The sequence below is a fragment of the Eutrigla gurnardus genome (genome assembly GCF_963514095.1).
Source record: "Eutrigla gurnardus genome assembly, chromosome: 13".
Taxonomy (NCBI): domain Eukaryota; kingdom Metazoa; phylum Chordata; class Actinopteri; order Perciformes; family Triglidae; genus Eutrigla; species Eutrigla gurnardus.
Window position 1 is genome coordinate 14,411,715 of NC_139936.1, and position 20,952 is coordinate 14,432,666.

The 20,952-nt window shown below is 43.5% G+C and overlaps 1 protein-coding gene across 3 annotated transcripts in view; it reads right to left on the reverse strand.

The window, feature by feature from the left end:
• Positions 1-3,590: 3,590 nt before the first annotated feature.
• The window catches only part of slc20a2 (solute carrier family 20 member 2), a 35,579-nt gene continuing 18,217 nt past the window's right edge, over positions 3,591-20,952 (reverse strand). For 2 of the 3 annotated variants that reach the window (XM_084024198.1, XM_084024199.1), the window contains exons 2-11: positions 17,218-17,778; positions 15,691-15,831; positions 14,599-14,684; positions 13,504-13,600; positions 13,084-13,203; positions 11,852-12,085; positions 10,588-11,224; positions 10,208-10,393; positions 7,047-7,131; positions 3,591-3,833 (exon numbers count right to left, since the gene is read on the reverse strand). In XM_084024198.1, the coding sequence (XP_083880324.1) occupies positions 3,669-3,833; positions 7,047-7,131; positions 10,208-10,393; positions 10,588-11,224; positions 11,852-12,085; positions 13,084-13,203; positions 13,504-13,600; positions 14,599-14,684; positions 15,691-15,831; positions 17,218-17,506 (2,040 nt within the window). In that variant the 5' untranslated portion in view covers positions 17,507-17,778 and the 3' untranslated portion in view covers positions 3,591-3,668. Of the gene's footprint in view, positions 3,834-6,343; positions 6,429-7,046; positions 7,132-10,207; positions 10,394-10,587; positions 11,225-11,851; positions 12,086-13,083; positions 13,204-13,503; positions 13,601-14,598; positions 14,685-15,690; positions 15,832-17,217; positions 17,779-20,952 lie in introns of all 3 variants that reach the window. The other variant, XM_084024200.1, reaches the window with a different exon arrangement.

Below are 20,952 nucleotides of genomic sequence, written 5' to 3' on the forward strand. Positions count from 1 at the left end.
GGATCGGCACCTTGCATTTCTCCACGACGAGGTCACAAACACGGTTAGAATGCAGTAGAAGCGCAGCGACTCCGATCAGGACGCCGATGCTGTCCCTCTCTACAGGGAGGGGAAGTGTCGGACTACGCCGCCTAGTGGCCGTGCTCATAGACAACCAAAAGATAAAGGATTGGTTTAGGCTCGGATTTAATTAACACGATTTAATGATCTAAATTATATTTTTTGGGGGGGCTTTAATATATAAGTAGCAATGCAAGTTGCTTAAGTGTAAATTTGAGGGTTCAGAAATATTAAAGACCACCAGTAGACGACGTTCACTTCCCCTCCCTGTTTTGAACAGTGCGTCCCTTTTGGCCTATCAGTACTGAGAATGCATGGGCAAAAAAAATAAAAAATAAAAAAATGACTGCGAGTTAAAAAAAGGGAGGGGTGGGGGCTGAGCAAGGTGAGACAGCACAAACCAGATCCGTCTGAAACATGCTGGCTGACCTCAGTCCAGAATGACGTCATAATGATGCAAATGAGCTGGGGTTCTCCTGTTCTAGACAGCAGGATATGAATGTATCATTTACATAAACAGATTATTTGGTTAGCATTGCAACATGCTAACCAAATAATCATTGTTTCATCTGTGTATCTAGGGTCGCATGCAGACTCATTTTAGAATATGAACAAAATTATAAGCAGATGGCATATAAAAATGATAAAATGTGCTTTTTTTAAAATAAAGAATTTAACAGTTGCTTTAAAGACAATGGGGGGATGTAGATGTTTGGATTTACTTTTTTTATACGCACAAAGACAATTTGAACCCACCAGCTCCAGCCCCCCCCCCATGAAGAGTGAAAGGGTATGAGCTTCAAGAGTGTTTACCTGCCAAAAACAAGGAAACAAATGTCCTCACGGTCCAGCTACCGACTTTACGACTTCAATGTCTCGACTAAGACGTCGCCTGCAGCGAGCATCCTCCTGCTCTCGCAGCTCATGATCGAAAAGCAGTTGGGAAACAAAATTACAAAGTGTTTTCATCTAAAAAATTCCAAAAAAATAAAAATGGTAATTTAAAAATCTGATCTATTGGCAACTGACACGTCAATCTACATGTTAGAAGAACACACGGGGCTTACAGGAAATGTGGCACATGGCACCGGCGAGACGAGATCACGTCTTTCTCGGGATCGCGTTTTTTTTCCCCTCAGTTTCCCCGCCAACCCTCCACGACGTGTCCTCCAAAAAGTGTCTGGAAGCTCAACCAGGTTCAAACTCAGATATGGTAGAAAAATATATAGTCTTGATGAAATTTCTGTAGTCATTCTCTTCATTACTGAATTGCACCCATACATGTAGTGTCAACACGTTGTAGTAGCAGTGTAAAGTGACAGGGATCATGATTAGCACTACTATTACAACAACAACAACAACAATAACAACAACAAAAAACAAAACGAGTCATCGCGTGCACACTTGTTCTCGCTCTCTCTCTTTCTCTAGACACTTCAGGTTAATTTTTTTTACTTGCACTTAAAAATTCATGGTTAATAGTTTGTCTTTCATTGGCATCATTAGGCAACAGGTTGTTTTTTTTTTTTTCCAGATACTCTACAACAATGGTTACGATGTAAACACCACAGTCCTTAATTATTTTTGCTGTATCTGCACAAAGTAAAACACAATGTTACAAAGGCAAGTGGCTACTTAAGCATAGATTTGTTCACGAGAAAGAAAACAGAAAAAAAAAAATGTAATTAGGAAACACCACAAGAAGAAAAAAAAAAAGAAGGAAAACCTGGCATTGAGTTTGTTCAAATAAAAATAGCTTTAGACTTTGTTCATCTACAGGTCAGGTGACCCTGTTAAAAAGCTGGTGATGATCAGTACCATAATGCAACCCCCACCCCCACCCCTACTATTTCATTCTAAAATAAGGATGATATTTCCGTGACACCTGGAAACGCCCCACGGGCGTAGCTTCAGCCCCAAACTTGACCCTATGATATCTCCCAAATCTTTAGCACAGAAATACGGGTCGTCAGCAGACTAAACGCTTCTACACTTCAAAACAACGACGGGCCCATGTTGAGCAGCTACACGTTCTGCTCGGACCTGTTTTCTGTCCGCCTCTGCATACCCGGCTGGGTTATACTACGATGAGTTTGATATGACACATATGGCCGTCTGACATGACGAGGCTGACCAGGGGTATGAGCCAGAGACCCTGGACGAAGACATGGAGTCTGACCGGCGAAACAGGACAGGAGGTCTGAAGACTGGACAGTGCAGAGGTCCGTCATTGGCAGGGAGCTTCAACATGAGGAGACATCTCCAGCAGCTGAGCTCGTTTTATGAAAACAAAAGGCAAGCAGATGAAGATATGTGAACGTTTCATGGGACCTTACTGGTTTCGGTTCGGTTCGGTTTGACCTCATTTCGCTATAAAATATCTCGAGTATCCCCAAAGAAGGAGAGATTTTAACTACAGAACTGTCTGTAAATACTGTTGATTTTACCGATATGATAAAATAATTGTTCTCCGTTATGAACGGGGGTCACTACTTGACATTTGAATACCGCTTTCCAATCAATATACTTCTGCTAACCTACAGGGGGGGGAAACGGCAGCCTGTCAAGTGTGTGTTCGATGTAACACACGTATAATATGACATCACGAAGAGATGCAGAGCGCCTTCCTCTGGACTATGTTAAAAACAAACCATGACCAACTTGTGTCGTACCCCCCCCCCCCCCCCCCAACCACTCTTTAAGGACAGTATTTACAGTACAAATTACAGTATATTACATCATTAAAAGATCCATCCCTAAAAAACAGAGGAACTCTTGACAATAATCAACTCTTTAGCAAATCAGGGTTCTGTGGTATCATTTGAAAAAAAAAAAAAAAAAAAAAAAAGAGCAGAGCGACAGTTCCAGCAGCCCTCTCTGAGGCGTCCTTTCCATTTGGCCCTCGTTGTACCTGGCTAGCATGTTAAAAGTGAGATGATGGATGGGTTGGTTTACCACACGCACATCTTCCTTTTCTTTTTTTAAACTTTAAAGCAAGCTGCAATACAACAAATCACACTCAATCCAATACACCTATATGTACAGGGGTTTTTTTTTCCTGGCATTTTGTGAACATATAATAATAATGATCACAACGATGCTGCCTGGGATTGCTGGCAGAATAGTGTTTGCAGTTTAGGTGTGCTGTTTATTTTCCTAAAATCTGACTTTTTGGCTGTTGTTTTTTTGTTTGTTTTTTTAAATGAAGAAACAGAAAATGGCCGTAAAGAAGAGTCACTGGAAATCTGCCTACTGCTGTCATATGTACAGCAGATTGAACGGTACGGTCACACGTTTTCTTATGCACCCGAAAGAAGAGAATAAATAAAAACCCATCAGACACTCAAAACAGATCTCTGGACTACAGAGCCAGGCAGCAAATGAACCAACCCTCCTCACATCCACAGTACAACCAAGTCCGTCTGTAAACCTCTGCAGCTTCCTCTCTCCTCCTCCTCCCCGTCACCCTTGCCCCTTTCCTCTCTTCATTTCCTACTTCTTTATCCGCACCCCTGACACTCGAGCTATGATTTTTCTTTTTACCCAAGCTTCCCTCTCTCTTTCTCTGACTCTCCCCCTCCTCGGTTCTCCCTCCGAGCCGTGCGCCCTCAGACGTAGGGCAGGATGCCGTAGACGAACAGGGCCATGACGGCAGCGCTGAAGAGGCCGGCCACGGGCACCGTGACGAACCACGCCAGGAAGATGTTCCTGAAGAGGCGCCAGTCCACTGCTTTCTTGGAGCGGATCCAACCCACGGCCACGACAGAGCCCACCTAGAGACGCCGGGGGGGAGGAGGGGGGAGAAAGAAAACTATCAGCAGCGGCACGGAGCTAATTGTTTAAAGTAGGCAAAATCAAAGACATTGAAGAGGTGCAGGCTGTTCAGGCTTTTCTCACGCTGATCATTTCTGACAATGTCAGCTTGTTTTTATTCGTGTTCGTTTAGTCAATAATTGCCCAAAATCACACCAAAATCAAAAATACATATATTGTTCCTTCTATAACTTTGAGTTTTGGATATTGGAGATAAAAAAAAATTCAACCATAGTTTCTTTATTATATTATATTGGAGAGAAGCTGATATCTCTATGGCTGATTGATACATAGAGATGTTGATAGATTGATAAATAGCGCTGCAGGCAAAAGGGAAAATACGCATTTTTAATTTAACGTGATTGTATTATCAGCAAATGTACTTACAGTATCAGATCTAAAGTTCTCATAGTACTCTTTTTCATCGTATTCAATATAACATTTTTCATAATCTAATCTCTAGAAAAGATATTACAAAACAATCAAATCGTTATTGAAGTGAGATTTTGAGCTGTGGTTGAATATTTCCATTTTCTGTGCGTCTACACTGCTACACTTAATTTCCTACATTTCTGACACCTGTAGTTAATAGTTGAAATACCTACTTTAGTAAATATACTAAGTTGCATTCCACCACTGATCGCAACTGTCGCACAACATCGCATCCGAACAGAAAACCCTGGAATCAGCCTTCACCTCTTTGCGACCAGCTTGGTCCAAAACGTCTCGTGTTAGTCAGAGCAAGCCGCTTGGAAAAGGGTTGTTTGGGTGTGGACGTCTGAAATCAGCAGTTCAGGTGCATCAAACATCTGATGGGTTATCTTTGCTAATGGAATTACTGCTGCTCATGTCAGATGTCCACAAATGAACTCTTGGCTCACCTTCAGTCAAGTAAACAAATCAGAAGAGTGGTGAGTAAGAGTTCATTTAGGAGGGGGAGTTGCTTTTAAACGGCCGGAGAAACACGAGACACCTTCTGTCCCACTGGAGACTAAATGTGGAAGGCCAACGGCGGCGTTTGACGTCCGTAGGTCAGTCTGACTTAAAGTTGGTGCAGGACTCGACCACGCTAAAATCTCTACTTCACAGAAAGTAACTTTCCTCTTTCCTCCTTCACTTAGTTGATAAGCTTGATTCTAAAAGCAGCCGGAAACAATATCTAAACTTTGCGGCCGAGATGTTTACAGTCGGTTGTAGCATTTCAGGCATGCGGCAGCAAAGCCTGAACTGAGTGTGACCTCGGTGTGCTGCTGTGCGTTTGGAACGATGAGTCACTGCACATAATCTCAGCAGTGCCGGGCATCAATTCAGTTTTATCGCCGCATAAGAAAAGAAGCCCAATGACATAAAAACGGAAAAAAAGGCTCACTCTGAACGGAGATAAAAAACCGAATGGATGCCCCTCCCTGCCCATTCACATGTTGTCGGTTACTTTATGAGCATTTTATACGATCCTCAAATTGAGAAACTGTTCCACGAAATCTTTAAAAATGCAGATTTTGTCCTCCCGGGACTATTCTCTAAATCACCACCACAACGATACACTTCTAACCAGCAGTAGATTTAGCTTTTTTTTAGCAGAGCGGTTGATTATCCAAGGTTTTAGGGAAAAGACAAGGGTGTTCGGAGGTGAGAAGTGAAAGTCAGGTAAGGTATGGATGATGATGATGATGTTGATGCTTTGACAAATTGATCATCAGTAATTTAATACCAGTTTTGAATCTTGTGCAGTTTCCTTCCAGCAGACATTTGGCGCTTTTTTAAGTATTTACTTAAACCATAAACACAGTTGTTTCTACAGTCTTGTGTTACTTTCATGTTTTCACAGCTGTTACTAAACTCGCACCCCTTGTTTTGACTTGCATCACCCATGTGATCTAATAATAAAGTGCACTTTCTACTCACCCCCAATACGAGTAATGTTAAATATGAGACTACAGCCAGATGTCAGGTAGCTTAGCTTAGCATAAAGACTCAAAACAATAGGAAACAACTAGCCTGCCTCCATCCAACAAAATCTACCTACCAGCACCACTAAAACCCACCAATTAACGTTTTAGATCTTGTTTGTGTAATCCTTTAAAAGCTGTGATGCGTTATTTTACAGGGATTATGTGCCACACTGTTTCTTGGCTCCACTGGTTGCTTGGCAACTGCTCAGAACCAATAAAGAGTAAAAAAGGGAAGATGTTTTTGTATTGATTAAATGACAGAAAAATGTGATCCTTCTCATCGAATAAATGTGAGAGAATGGCTACAAAAATGGATAAACCATCTTGGGACGACTCGGTCTCATGAGTGATAAGTTTTACACCGAATTTCATCACGTTGTTGCTAATTTGGAAGGTTTTATGCCAGAGGAAACTGCAGGAGAAGTCAAAACCGCAACTTCGGGAGTTGTGATTGGCGTTTATGATCGATAGCTACAGGTGAAGCGATGACGTGGCTTCACTTCTAATGACACCAATACCTTGCAGTGGGTGGAGCTTATTGGGATGCCCACATTTGATGCAACAAGCACTGTTAGCGCACTCATTACTTCAATGCAAAATCCGCTGTAAAGACAGATGAGCGGAGAGACACAGAAAGATGGAGAGGAGAGGGAAAGGTAAAAAAAAAGTGGAAACACAAGTGTGGCAAGTTGGGGGTCGGGGGATGGGGGAGGAGGTGGGGGGGGTGCTGAGGACCCACACACCAAACCATGCCAGTGCTGTGAGGGCAAAATGGAAGAGGGTTGGTGGAAATGACACAGACAAGAGGATAAGACACCACGTGGATGGGGTTGGGGACTGGAGGAGTCTGCCACATCTTCTAGCCTGGATCTGATGTTCCTGAAAATAAAACAAAAACAGGGCAGAGGGGCTGCACACTGCTGCCTGGGGCGGTCTGGGCACAGCTCCAACTGTTTTATTGTCTTGTAATGCAGTGATTCTCCAATGAATTAGCTTTTATCCGAGTTACGAGGATAAAGAGATAAACACTTGCCTGGCATGACTATGGTCATAAAAAAAATATGGAAAGGCCGCAGATTTGATCTGAGCGCAAAACTGCAAGACTAAAGTGGAGCGTGCACTTCCAACCCGGGGCCCTAGGAGGCAGTGTGAGCTCCCTGTCCCCTGGAGATGCCTGGAGGGGGGAGTTGAGAGGCCAGCTGGAGGGCCGCTCGGTCATACCTTGCAGTGCGTGGTACTGACAGGGATTCCGATATTGGAAGCAAACACCACTGTGAGTGCAGAAGCCAGTTCAATTGTGAATCCACTGTGGAGGAGGGGGGGGAGAGGAGGAGAGGGGGGGGACAAAGAGATATCCTTCATTGTGAATGCTGGGATGTGCTGCCGACGGCACGGCCCACATTAATGGTAATATCATAATAGAACAGCTCTTTTAAGTGAGCAAACAGAATGTATGGTTATCATCGCACTCATTCTTCAACACACAATAGAACACACAATAAAGACAGCATTTCCTCCAATTGGAGGCAACTCATAAAGAATACGGTTGCATGTCATGCACAGACGGAGCATTGTGGGACGGCTGAATAGGAGACACCATGCCCTGTTTCCAAAATGTAATTCACACTTCAACACCAGACCAGTGGGTGCACTGGAAGAGAAAACACTCGTTTTCCTTTTATTTGCCCCATCCCAGCCATCACACAAACATCTGGCCATTAGCTCGGGCTCAAGAACTAAAAAACAAATTAAGTTAGGAAAGTAAAGCAACAGAGAGACACATGAAGAGAAGGCAACAAGTTACAAATTAAATAATAAATAAAAAAAACAGCAGCAGATAAAACTCAACACTGAGGTAAGGCTTTGGGAACAGACAGGGTTCAAATTGATTGTGAACAGCAAGGGCCAATAACTTTCACAGCAGTGTTCTAATGATTTGACTTGAGCCAACCTTCAACATCACTGGAACCAATCAGTAGGAGGCTGTTCGTCCTAACCACGTGTGCAGAAACAATTAATACCAGTGTGTGATGTCCTGGTGAGCTAGGAGGCTTGAGATGCTGACCATGCCGTTGCAAGGTACCCGGTTCTAGACTGGTCTGCAGGTCTGAAGTCCATCCCCTGTCTCTCCGTGTCTCTAATCATTTCCTGTCAGCCCACCATTGTATTCTGTCTAGCCAAGCCAAAAGAAAAGGTTTTCGGATAAAGTCGAATTCACTCGGAATAGAAGAGGAGAAATGCTTTCAGAAGGCAGGTCAGACTTTGTTACCCGAGACTGCTGCAGGTGAGCCGACGCCACTCTCTCCAACTACAAACATTTACGTAGCGGGCCAATTATATAAGTGCTGCACACAGGATGAGCGCATCACAAGACCTTGCAAGGCCGGTTAGATCTGCAGCAGTCCATCCCTGTGGTGCTTCAACAGGAGAGCTTGTCAGAATGACCAAAATCCATAATAAACCCATTTTAAAACACAGTTGCAGTGAGACACTGTGCCGTTCAAGTGTCCACTGTGCTCAGCTACACACACACACACACACCCACACAGACACACTTTTCCTGTCCTTGCCCCAAAACAAACTTCTTTGTCAAAGTGATGCATGGAAACAGACACCAGAGGAAACGGAGTCTCCAGAACAGTGAACCAGAGAAAATCTGTCTATGAGCCCTGGCAAAAGACTAAGCTGGTGAAGGAAAGAGGGAATTAAGAAAGAAAGGAGGCGCACAGCAAGAGAGAGAGAGAGGGGCCAAGGACAAGGAGCAATGGAGGAAGACGGAGAAATAATGAGAGAGAGAGAACAAGTGCAGGACATTAGGGGAGGGGGGGGGGGAGATTTAGAGGTGAAACACCGATAAAAAAAGGAAGACATAAAGGGGCAGCGAGGAGACGGAAATGGGATGGAAGGAATGAGGGCAAGGAGGAGAAGAAGATGGTTAACCGCAAAAAAATTGAGATTTCCAGAAGAGGGTAGGAAGGAACAAGAAAAAAAAGGGATGAGGACAGAGGGGAAAAGGAAAAGTGCAAGAGAAGGAGTCAGACTGGCGTCCCCCTCCCTGCGGTCGGAGACGAGAGGCCAGGGTTCCCACTGTGGCTCTGCCCCTCCCTTACCCTTCCTGCTCTACTTCTTTTCGTCAAGAATGCCAAACAACTTCCTGTTACCCTGTGTGATGTTCTTGCCAGGCAACTGTGAGCACTCGCACTTAAAAAAAAAAAAAACTTGCTGGAACAATTAGACCTTAATGTGCATGCACACACATACAGTACACTCACTACACAACCTGCAGGCATAAAGCCTCGCTGTCTTCAGCCGGCACGATCACACAAACAACCCTGAGCTGCACACACACACACACACACATACACACATGTGCACACGCACTCTCCAGCTAACACATGGGAAGACGAGGGGACAGTGAGAGAAAGAGACAGAGACAGAGACAAAGAGAGAGAGATCAATCTCAGGGACAGAAGAGCAGCAGTTAAGGACGTGTGTTTGTGACTTTCCACAGCTCTAAGTCCTAAGGCCCTCTGTGTTGTGCTCTAGACTGCTTATTTATTCAGAATTATTATGTAAGCAGGTCAAAGGGCGGAAGAAAAATGTGCATCAGTCCCACTTCAATCTCGATGCTAATGGCTACAACAGCGGAATGTATTACAGTCTATTTCTACACAAAGCAGTACAGAATTAGTTCTGGCCAAGCTTGAGGACGACGACTGCCTGATAACTGTCGAGATTAGGGTTAAATTACTATTATTATTTATAGGCAAATATTTTATACATCGGTTTTAAACAAAAGGACATAATGTCCTTTCACGTGTGTATAGTACATATTAGCCGACAGGGAAAACCCAACGTTTTACTTGCAGGTTGCCTGCTGTTGTAGTTAAAAAAAAAGAAAAAAAAGAAAGTGTATCGCCTGCAGCGCCAGCTCTGTTTGGGAAGTAGAGAGTGGTTAATCAGTGCACGCTTGAGAAGACGCCCTTCATTAGTCAGTTAGTTTACTGTACCTGTAAACAGGGAGCACTCGAGGCAACAGAACTAAACGTGATCCTGCTGCCTTAGGTTTATGCATTTTACTGCCAGCATGGTGTGGAATCATGAATCTCGGTTGAATTGTAATTACTTGTTCAATAACATTTAACAGCCTGATAAAAAGACATTGTGCGTGTGCATTCTAACACAGCTGTGTGGATGTAAGCACTTACCAAGGATGCCGTTGCAGAGGATAGACTTGTGTGTCAGCACGTCAAGGCATTTTAGAAGTTCACCTACATCCGCAAACACTCTCTCTCTCTCATCCAGATCCGTCTCAGCCATTTCCATGAACACAGACACACACACACCCTCTCGCCCACTCTATCAAAGGGTGACTTTCTCACCTTGAGGGGGTGATGGGAGTCAGGTCTTTCCCCATGGTTTGGATGACGCGGCGCCCCCACACCCACAGCCCGGCACAGATGCCTATACCACCGTAAAACAGCAGCCAGATGGGGGTGGCTGCGTCCTGCATCACACCGCCCTGGTCATAGATCATCCACAGCGCCACTAGGGGCCCAATGGCATTACTGCGAAGATGACAACACAACGATTATAACCCCAGGGATTTGTTTATACATTTTTACATTTGGGACACAAACATTCCCTGTATGTGATCTAACAGGGCAAAAGCTACAGGAGTAACAACATTTATGAACAGGTGGCAGGGAAGTGTTAATTGACAAGCGCATTGCATTTCCTGTGAGAAGCAGGTAGGCAGCACCTGACATCGTTGCCTCCGTGCGCGAAGGAGCCGAAGCAGGCGGTGAGGATCTGCAGGAAGTGGAAAAGCTGGAACACCTCAGGCTTATCCTTCTCCTCGTGATCCTCCTCGGCCAAGTCGTCCAGAGGCACCGGTGCAGGAGCCCCATCGTCATCCACCCCCTCCAGCTCTGTGGCCAGCTTCATCTCCACCCCGCCCTCCTCTGCCTCGATCTCGGCCTCCGCCACAGCGTTACAGTACGACGAGTAGCTATCATAGCGTACCCTCTTCTTGGAATAGGACACGCTGTTGCTCCTGCCACTTCCCTCCCCTACCAGCTTTTCGCTGTCGTCGCGGGACTCTGTGCGTAGGAGCGGCTGGACAGGCATGCCACATATAGCTGCTGTGTAGCAAGTGTAGCTGTTGTTGCGCCGCAACAGGCGGTAATTGTTGTCCGGCTGGCCGGAGTTGGAGCCCGAGCGGTCGTTGTCATCCATGCGTCCCAGGTGGATTTTGTGAAGCAGGTCTTTATAAAGACCAGAGTCCTTGTGCACTGTGTGGTACACCTGGCCGTCGCTGCGCATGTGGCCATCGAAGCTGAAGCTGCCATTAGAGATGGGCGACTTGAGGCAGCCGTTGGTCATTGAGTGGGTCCGGCCTGAAGCAGTAGAGATGAAGAAGTGGGTGAAATACGTTTGAGTTAAGTAGAATTAAAACAGCAACACACTTACAGTCTTCCCTAAAGGGGAGATTAGTTCATTTAAAAAGAAGAATGAAGTATTCTATTTTGTACAGAATAAATGGGGGTATGGGTGAAGAATCAATTATTGTACTGTGTGTAAAATTATGTTTCATTAGGATAATATCTTGTTTCTTTTATATATTTTTTCATAATTGAGAAAGTTTTGTGGAATTTTGTAATTTCCCATTCAGCTTTTCAAACGCAATTACTTCAAAATGCACAAAATAAGTGAATTGAAACACTATTGTAATTAATATTTGTAATTAAATAAAAGTCATAAGACACATTGATCAAATGTAAATAAAGAATGCAAGATGGCTGTGAAGATTTTGGAAATAAAGCTACAAATGTTATATGGGAGAAGAGTTGTGAAGCGTTTTTTTTTTTTTTATGGAGTTGCGTTAAAAGCAAATTCAATCCCCATTATGTTGCATTAATGGAGCCACATTTCATTTTTCCCACAGATAAAGTGATTTTCTGCCAAATCTCGAATCAACGGCGTCAATAAAAATAATATATATAACAATTAAATTCCAGTTTTACCGTACACCCTGCCATTTGGCAGGACGTTGCCTCCATTAGCCAGGTTGGTGAGCTCTCCACTGGAGTCACGGGTGCTCCGTTCACTGCTGCCCCCGGTGAGCGGCAACACAGCCTCGTCTGTGCCCTTGGCCCCTGGTAGCTCCTTAAAGACGGGGCTCTCCTCCTCCTCTTCAGGAATCTTGTCAAGACTCTCATCAGAAATCCTGGAGAGAGCCTGCTCCTTCTTTAGACGACCTGGAGGAGATCGAGTGAGGGAGGGTTTAGCTAAGAGAGCATCTTACAAGCCTCCTTTAAATGCTAATAGAGTTTATATATCATATATAGATTACCGTATTTTCCAAAATAATTTTTTGTTGAAGCTGTGATGTAACTGCACTTATAGCAGTAATAATAAATTAGTAAAAGCCTGGTTTCAGATCAGAAAAGGAGAACATTTTACAGTTAGATTCCACAAACTAATCCCAGTGCTGATGCCTCTCAACTCCTCCAAACACACAAACTCAGCCATTGCTGAGTGTTTCACGTTGCAGCAATAACCAGACTTGGACTGATGATGTCATCTATAATTCTAACAGACACCCAGAGGTGATGACACGTTGAGCAACAGGTCATGTCTTCTACACTTGTATTACGTACAGGGTTTATGGAAGGAAATTTTACTGGCATCTTGGGGCTTAAGACTGTGTAGCTTTGTATATGGATTACTGCAATAAACAGAAGATCTTATTTATCCTACAAAGTTACATTTAGCAGGCAGGCTGCCTTGTTAATGTCCACCACTCTCTCAGATATTCCACCTACTGCTCTTTCCACTCTTTTATGTAACGCGTCATGTGTTTTAAAGCATTGTCTGCTTTGCTGCAGGTTGATGTTACCATTAGGGAAACATTTCCTAACCTTGATCTGAAAGCTTTCCAAACTGCAGGCTACGATCTTAGCCCCTTGCATGTGAACAAGCAGCCGTACGCCGAAAAACATCTAAGTGTCGAAAGAACGGGACCACTACATGGAGTTCTCAGGGTTTTCTTGGGTGGCTTTAGTGGCTCTGGCAGAGGCCAATGAGGACACACATCCGCTGGCATCCCTTGTTTGGTGTCAGAGCTCAAGAGCATGTGCAAGCGGAGGCTGAGGCTCTGTTGTAAGGGCCGGGTCAGGGTGCTGGGCTTTAAGATGGCGTGAGAAAGACTGGACGGACAAACACAAACACAATACACACACACACAGATACCTACTTGCTATTTTCCTCCTCATCCAGGGACAGACGAAAAACCAGACCAGAGCTGCACAGACCAGCGACTCAGCTAAAGTGATGAGAAAGATGGCCCACACCGGTAGCATCTCTAACCCAAGCACTGCAAGTAATGAACACACACACACACACACACACACACACACACACACACACACACACACACACACACACACACACACACACACACACACGGGGGTATAAGAGAATAACATCTTGCAAGTCGTTTTCAAGTATTATAATCTACTTATACTCTCATCACACCTTCAAAAGGAATGTGGAGCGAGCACGCAATGTCGGCACCCGCTAAGACAGGGATGGTAATTGACGGTACATCGGGGTCAGACTAAATAAACAGAGACAGTAGTGTCTCTATTAGCAATAAGTAACGTTCAGCACTTACATGGGGCTCCAGTGTACAAGATGGAGAACGTGTTGATCCCGATTGTGGAGGCATAAAAGAGGGGCAGCGCTCGCAGTCCATTGGGGACAGAGTCATCCTAGGAAGCAAACACACAGATGGATTGTTAGTACCGTTTCTGATATGATGACGAAAAAGCAATGCTATCAACATTCAGTTGAATTTCATGGTGATATGATGCCGATTATATACTATGTCATTGTCTTCACCAAATTAATGACTCAATTTTGAACTATATATCACTCTGTATATAAACATGCACAATAAATCAAGATGCACATACAGTTCCATCAAAAATAAGTGTGAGTTCCAAGTGTAAAACAGGCCATTTATTAGCCAGAGGTGAAAGGTAGAGTGTTTTCACAGATTGATTACCGATCTCCTTGTGCGTAAGACACAGCATGTTACGTATCATTGACGTCTAATAAAACCACAACTTCCTACTGAGGTCAGAAGTTCAGCTCAGGCCAAATGGAAGCACCAGTCACTCTTGAATAATGTGTTGTTTACCATTATGATGAGTCTGATATGCAATATTACCGACCGGTAAGGTTTTAGGTCTCACATCTAATAAAAAATGTATTGTACAGCTATATATCGACAGTATAAATAAAATAGCACCGTTAAATATTCCTGATGCAAACTCATCTCTGCAGACACAGAGATGAGTTTGCCTCAGCTGCATATGACTCAGTCACATACGATCCTGCAGTCGTGACCTCAGGACGATCTACAACACTTTCCTCTTCTGGTCTGCCTGTTGCATAACAACAGATCTGTTGCCAAATCAAATGGATTTTTATCCGTGCTGAAGTTCTTCGGACAGGTTTGTGTGCACACGTGTGCGCCGCTGTCTAGATTCTATTTACACTCGTGGACCGACGGCTCACTCTAAATCAGGAGTACGTGCCATGAAAAATAATGTGGGTTAAAGGCTTACAACCTTCATATTTACCAGGTATTACACGTGATTTAACCCGAAATACAATTAAGAACCTGCACACTTAACAAGGAGGGATTCGTGCATATTTGTGCTCATGTGTGAGTAAGAACAGCGGCATCGTGATGTGAGCCCACCTTGAGGAGGATGAAGTGTCTGATGAGGAAGAAAAGGACTCCAGACATGAGGCCGGAGAGCAAGGGGGAGATGAACCACGATGACACTGCAGAAGGGGGAGAAAGAGCAGCAGACTACAATCACTTACTGACACATTATCGCCAGGCAGCAGTGATCGAGTGTCGCAACTGTGTTTTTGCTACCGCTCATCTGCTGTTCCTCATTTGCACCTGCAATTTCCTACATTTGCCAGAATTACTTTAACCTGTTAAGGGACAAGGTACAACCTTTATAAATCAAGTGTCTTCCTCTAGATGAGAATAACAAAGTACGTCTTGTCACTGCATTGAGACACTTCATGTAGGAGAAAATCGGTAACGCTGCCTCATCTAATATGGATCCCTCGCTGTGTAAATTGGTCGAGGGAGTTTAGAAAACAAACTGATGAATAGTGTTAATGTATTGTAGAGCTTACAACCCAACCACATTTTCCCATATTGGTGCAGCATAACCGGCTATATTAGGTCGGCTTGTAAAAGCCCAGGTTGCTCGCGGATCCGACCGTGATCATTACAGCACCCCTCGCCTTGAACTCACCACATCACATAGTACTCGCTTTGCCCTCTCCCTGCGGGGCGGAACAGGGCTCCCGGCACCACTGTCAAAGACGGAAAGAGCGCGAGGGGTCTGCGGCAATGTTGGCAACCCTCCCCCGACCCATCTCAAAACCTGGATCCATCTCTTTAACCATGCTTTGTGGGTGTGACATTTTTGCTTTAATATTTGTACAACCAGTGAGTTTATGAGTACAGTTTTTAAACAGCACAAATTGGTTTATAAATCTAAACAAATGGACATATTTGACTTTAAAATGAATGTATACATTTAGAGTGAAAAGTCTTGGGGGTTTTTTTCATATTATATATTGCAGAAAAAAATATATTGCAATGTCAGTTTTGTTCCAACATCATGCAGCCCTAGTCACGATGGTTTTAAAAAGTGGGACCCTAGGGAAAAAAAAGTGTTTGGGAAACACTGGTGTACACCACAGATATATAGTCAACATTGTAAAGACACACACAAACTGGTCTCAAAGGGTCCCAGGCCATTACCAATCTTGACGAGCTGCATCCACTGGACGCCCTTGGTGCCGATGGCCACCATAGAGAAGCCGATAGTGGCGCCAACAATGCAGTGAGTCCCAGAAATGGGCAGTTTGAGGAAGGAGGCGATTAGCTGCCAGATTGCTGACCCTGTGATCAGAAGAGAGACACAAATAATGATTCATTTTCCGTAGAAATGTAGTTATAAAACAAAGCAACATTACATAATATATATGATTTTTAAGCTCAAAAATGTAAAGTAATGAGATTATTCTACTGTTAGTTTTTTACTTCACTGTATTTAAGTGTTTATTTTAAATGACAGTTTTTGTAATTTTTCTAAATTATTGCTTGAGGTTTGTAATACTGCAGACACATTATCCTCCACCAGCACAGGATAGTTCAAAAGCCGGAAGAAAAAAAAATACTATAGGATATCAGATAAGATAATCAAGAAGAGACCTTGAATCTAAAATTGCTTATTGACATACAGTAATTACAATACTCTTAATATATGGAGCTACACATCTTCCACAGAGCTCTATTTTGACATACACTGAAAACCCGCTTTAAAACGTAATCAGGCAAAAGACAACAACCAACATAAAGAAAAACGGTTAATTTATCTAGACCAAAATCCCATAGGGTTAACACATTTTTTCCTGCAGCTCAATTTATTCTTCGGCAACGGGCAAGGAGTCCATTATTGGAATAACAAGACCTCAGAGTCTCATTGTGATGCCTGCCTGGCTCTGTGAGCCTGCTGGGTATATCAGAAGCATTTCTCTGCTTTAATTTAATCAAATCAGGACGTTAAAACTTCTTATTATTCCATATCAACATGCCGATGAATAATGTTTCCTGTTTTAGATTGAGACAAAGTGTTCAGTGTTTCCCCTACATTCACTTGTGGAGCTCGTCACCTGAATTTTCAGCGACATGGGAATCCCCTGTGCATAATGTCGCCTTATTTATTACCTTTCCCCAGCAGTTGCTCGGCCATTAAAATGGCATTGTCTCAGCGGGAGCCCCATTGTTTTCTGGTCAGCACCATTCATTTCCTTTGCTACTCTAATGTTGATGTGTAAAGCTACAGTTGATATGTAACAATTCCCGCCCGTGATTCACTTTAAATGTCAAAACACAAGGACAATGGCAGGTCGTTTTCTGGAAATGCTGCGTGGTTGACTAACATGAGCAAAACTTCCCATTACATGGTTTTGTGTGCGTTTGAGTGTGACTGCAGCTTTGTCTCTAATCACAGGAGCTCAGAGCATTTGGGAGCAATTTTTCCGTCATCTCGCAGGAGCATGTGTTCAAATAGTCTGACATGCTATTGCGTCTATACTTTGTTGGATAATGGTCCAAAGAAAAGCAGCTAGAGCCAAAATCTGAGAAAGTTTTCAGACATTTCTGCTTGAACCCTGACTTGAGATGATTAATCAATCGACAGTTTGCTGATAAAATGTTTCTTGCTCAGCTATTTGAATAATCGATGGACCGTTTTCGCTGGATGACAAATTTAGTGCAACTTACCAACCATGGCGCTGACCTCCCCTGCCATGAGCACGGGCACCGTTTCGTTGTACAGGTTGACATCGATGATGCCTTTTCGAATCGTCTCGCCCACTTTGGCCCCCAGCAGCATTGAACCCAGGGTCTCAAAGATGGACGCCAGGATGCATGCCTGCTTTAACGTGACCACGCCGGACCCCACCGCTGTGCCAAAAGAATTGGCCACATCATTGGCACCCACTGAAAAGGCCAGCACGAAGGCAATGACGAAGCCAAGGATCACCATCCACAGATACCCCTCCAGAACCATCTTGTTTTCACCAGGGGGAAAAAATCCAAGTGGAGAAAAAAAATTAAATTCTTCTTCTTTTTTTTTTAAAGTGCTCTGTGCGCTATTAGCGGAGGACTTAAGGTAAGTCCACTCCTTCTTCTTCGTCCCCTGGTTATAAAGAGTTCGAGGGGAGAAGCACAGCCGCTAACTAAGCGTTTGGAGCTCAGTCCAAAGAGTGGAGACTAGTGATGGTGGGTGCAGGGAGCATTCCATAGCTTAATGTGAGACGGTCTGTCTGCACGATCCTTCACCTGCCAGAGAAACACCAGACAAGAGACACAGAAACAGATTAGTCATTAACCGTGATTGCTCTTGTTCAGCAGCAGCTACAATCTGACAACGCCTCCCTGTGACTTCTTCAGAAAAACTCAAACAGAGGAGGGGAGGGAACGAGAGCGAGAGAGGAGGAGGAGGAGGAGGAGGAAAGCTTATGAAGACGACACCACCCTCTCTCCCTCCCCCCCACCAAAAAATAAAAATGGATGGATGATGATGATGCAGAACTGGCTTTGATGAAATGGGGCAGTGCACTCCATGGGGGGGGTGGTGGGGGGGTAAAGCTGAGGACATCTCAGACAGCCACAATAGGACATCACAGTCTGCACTTCAAAGGAATCAAATCAGAGGCCCTGCTGTTAGCACTGAGCCTATAAAAAGACCAGAGTACCAGACTGAGATCGAGATGTGAGCAATGCTCCCAACATTAGTGTGCACCGTTAAGACTGATCACACAACAGGTTGACATGTCAGCAAAACCTGCTTCAAATTCACAGGTTAGTCCCTTTGTCCCACATCCATACAGCCTTTGATAGGAATATATAATTTACCGAGTTTCTATATCCGATTATTAAAAGGTTTTGACAACATGATATCCGGAAAATGCCTGAAGCCAGTTTGACCAAGCTGATCGTACTGGAGTGGAGTCTTCGCATACAGCCTGGTGGATGTTCGCACATACTTGCTTTACCTTCCAACGTTGCTCGCTGGGTGACAAAAAGGTACACAAGTTTTGTTACAAGCTTTGGAGCACAAGTTCAAACAAAATCAAAGTCTTTGCTGCAGTACAAAATAAAATAAAAAACTCATGTGCATGGATTTAAGTTAGGACTGCAATGCAGTAAGAACATCAGTAGTGATGTTTTACTGCTGCGAGAGGTGGGAACAGTTCACAAAACTGCACTTTGGGGGCAGGTAGGTAAGGTAAGTTAACTGATAATATATAGTCGAGAAAATGCAACTTCTCTCTATTGTAAAAAAAAATATAGCCTTATACTTGGAGGCTTAAATCACCTCTATAAAGATCTATAAAGATCTGTATAGATCTTGAGGGGACATTAATGTGTAAAGCAGTCCTGGTGCTTGTGTACAACAGCTATTGTCACCTGCTGCGACACTAATTCAGAGGTAGCCTAATAAAAGTAGAGGGATGGCAGGAGGATTGTTTCAGATGTAAATAAATATTAAGTCTATTAAATGACAATAAGCAGAATTCTCCTGTGAATGGATCAGTGGATGAGGATTTGAGAATACTTAAACACAGAACTGAAACGACTGGTTGAACTCCAGAAAATCTAATTGTTTCATTTTTATAAAAAAAAAAAAAATCTCCCATTTGTTCTTTTGTTTTGTTTAATATGAAGATCTGCTGCTTTTCTTGGTTTTATATTATTTTAAATTAAATATATTTCAGTGTTGGACTTGGTTGGCAAGATTTTTGTTTTATTGATTTCTGAGTTTTTGTGGATGGAACGATTCATGGATAAATCAAATCGTCGGGAGTTGCTGAAATGAGCTGTAGCTGCTCGGTGATCAAGTGACTGCACTTGCTGAGTCCCTCTGATAGATCATATCAGATCCACTAAATCAACAGGCAACAGCTTCCCAGTGTCTGTTAAAGTTTCACAAGGCTTGTTTTCATCCTAACAATGACAACATGCTTCAGAAACAGATGACGAGGCCACCAACAATGAAGCCTCTGGTGGTCCCTGAGAAACCTCTACACCACAAATGACTTGGTCTGGGTTCTTTCTACTCTTTTTTTGTCTGTGCCACATAATCAAAGTAATTCATAGGGGTTAATGGCAGCACATTTCCTTCCATGGTTTAGTCAATTGTTAATGGGGAGCATTACATATAAACAGCTTGCAGGCCGGACTAGTACATTCCCTCGGCATGAACAACTGTGTGCTCTTCATCGCGTGGGGACAAGCAGCTCCTTTCTAAATAGCCTACGGCAAGTTATGGCTCCCTCCTCCCAACCAAGAGCTCCATCTGGAACAGTTGAGGTCACATACCGCCATCCTTTATCCTGTTTTGAACCACAACACGTATAAAAATATGATAATAATCTGTCTCTCGATCAGGTCTGCCCAATATCTCCTCAAAATCAGGATCTCGTAGCTTAAGTGACACTGGAAATTATTACGATCTAAATATTTAAATTTCCCTTACAGTTATTCAACAGATCCCAGGACAGTCCTTTTTATATTGAGGAAAAGAGGGTTCAGGGGTTGGTAAATCTCAAAAAGATGGAGTCAAAAGTATGTGATATTTCACTGATCCCTGAAGGGAAATTCTCTTTTCGCCTGCTTCCCTCCAAAGAGAGATCAGAGCGCAGGATCAGAGCGCAGGATCAGTACCCCTGGACTTAAAGAGTCTTCAGACAGAGCTTTAGACCCTTGTGCCTGGGTTACACTCCTGCAGCTGTGTGCCTATGCTGCTGTAGGCACCTCTCGTGGCACACATAGTACTGCAGCGGCTTGAGTGTAGCATGTCATTTCTTTTTGCCTCGTGCCAGCCGATAGATGTGATTCAATAGTTTCATACAAAGTTTGGCACAACAAACCTTCAAAAGCATCAATTAGGCATTATGCTGAAAGTCCATACACTGATGTCATGAACTCATGTCCAGCAAGACAATTGCTACTAAAACTAGAGTTAATAATTCATGAGCAAACAACAATAAAACAAAAATAAAAGCGCTAAGTGCAATGCATAGCTGGCCTTTACAAGTAGACTGGTTTACCAGAAATGCCAGAAAATGCCGTTTCATTAAGTCCGCACCCATATGCAGGCATTTAAAAGGTCTGAGAAGTACCCTAAATATTGTTACACCTCAATTAATAATGTTCATTTGAATTGTCTTTTTGTTTGACACACAATTACTCTGTAATACTTTTGAGGGGTGCTGTAAAAATATCACGGTTTACAGTCGATGTATTGACGGGAGTAAACACACGACGCCATGTAAAATGTTTAATGTGGGGAAAATCTCTGCACACAGGCAAACATTGCTCTCCATCAAGTACAACCAGAGACTCCACAGAGGAAACGGTCAAACACGACAAGCGGGGAGGTGGAGGAATGATGAGCATGAGCGACTCAAGTGGGTGTGGACACTTTTACCAGGTCTTTTTAAATTACAC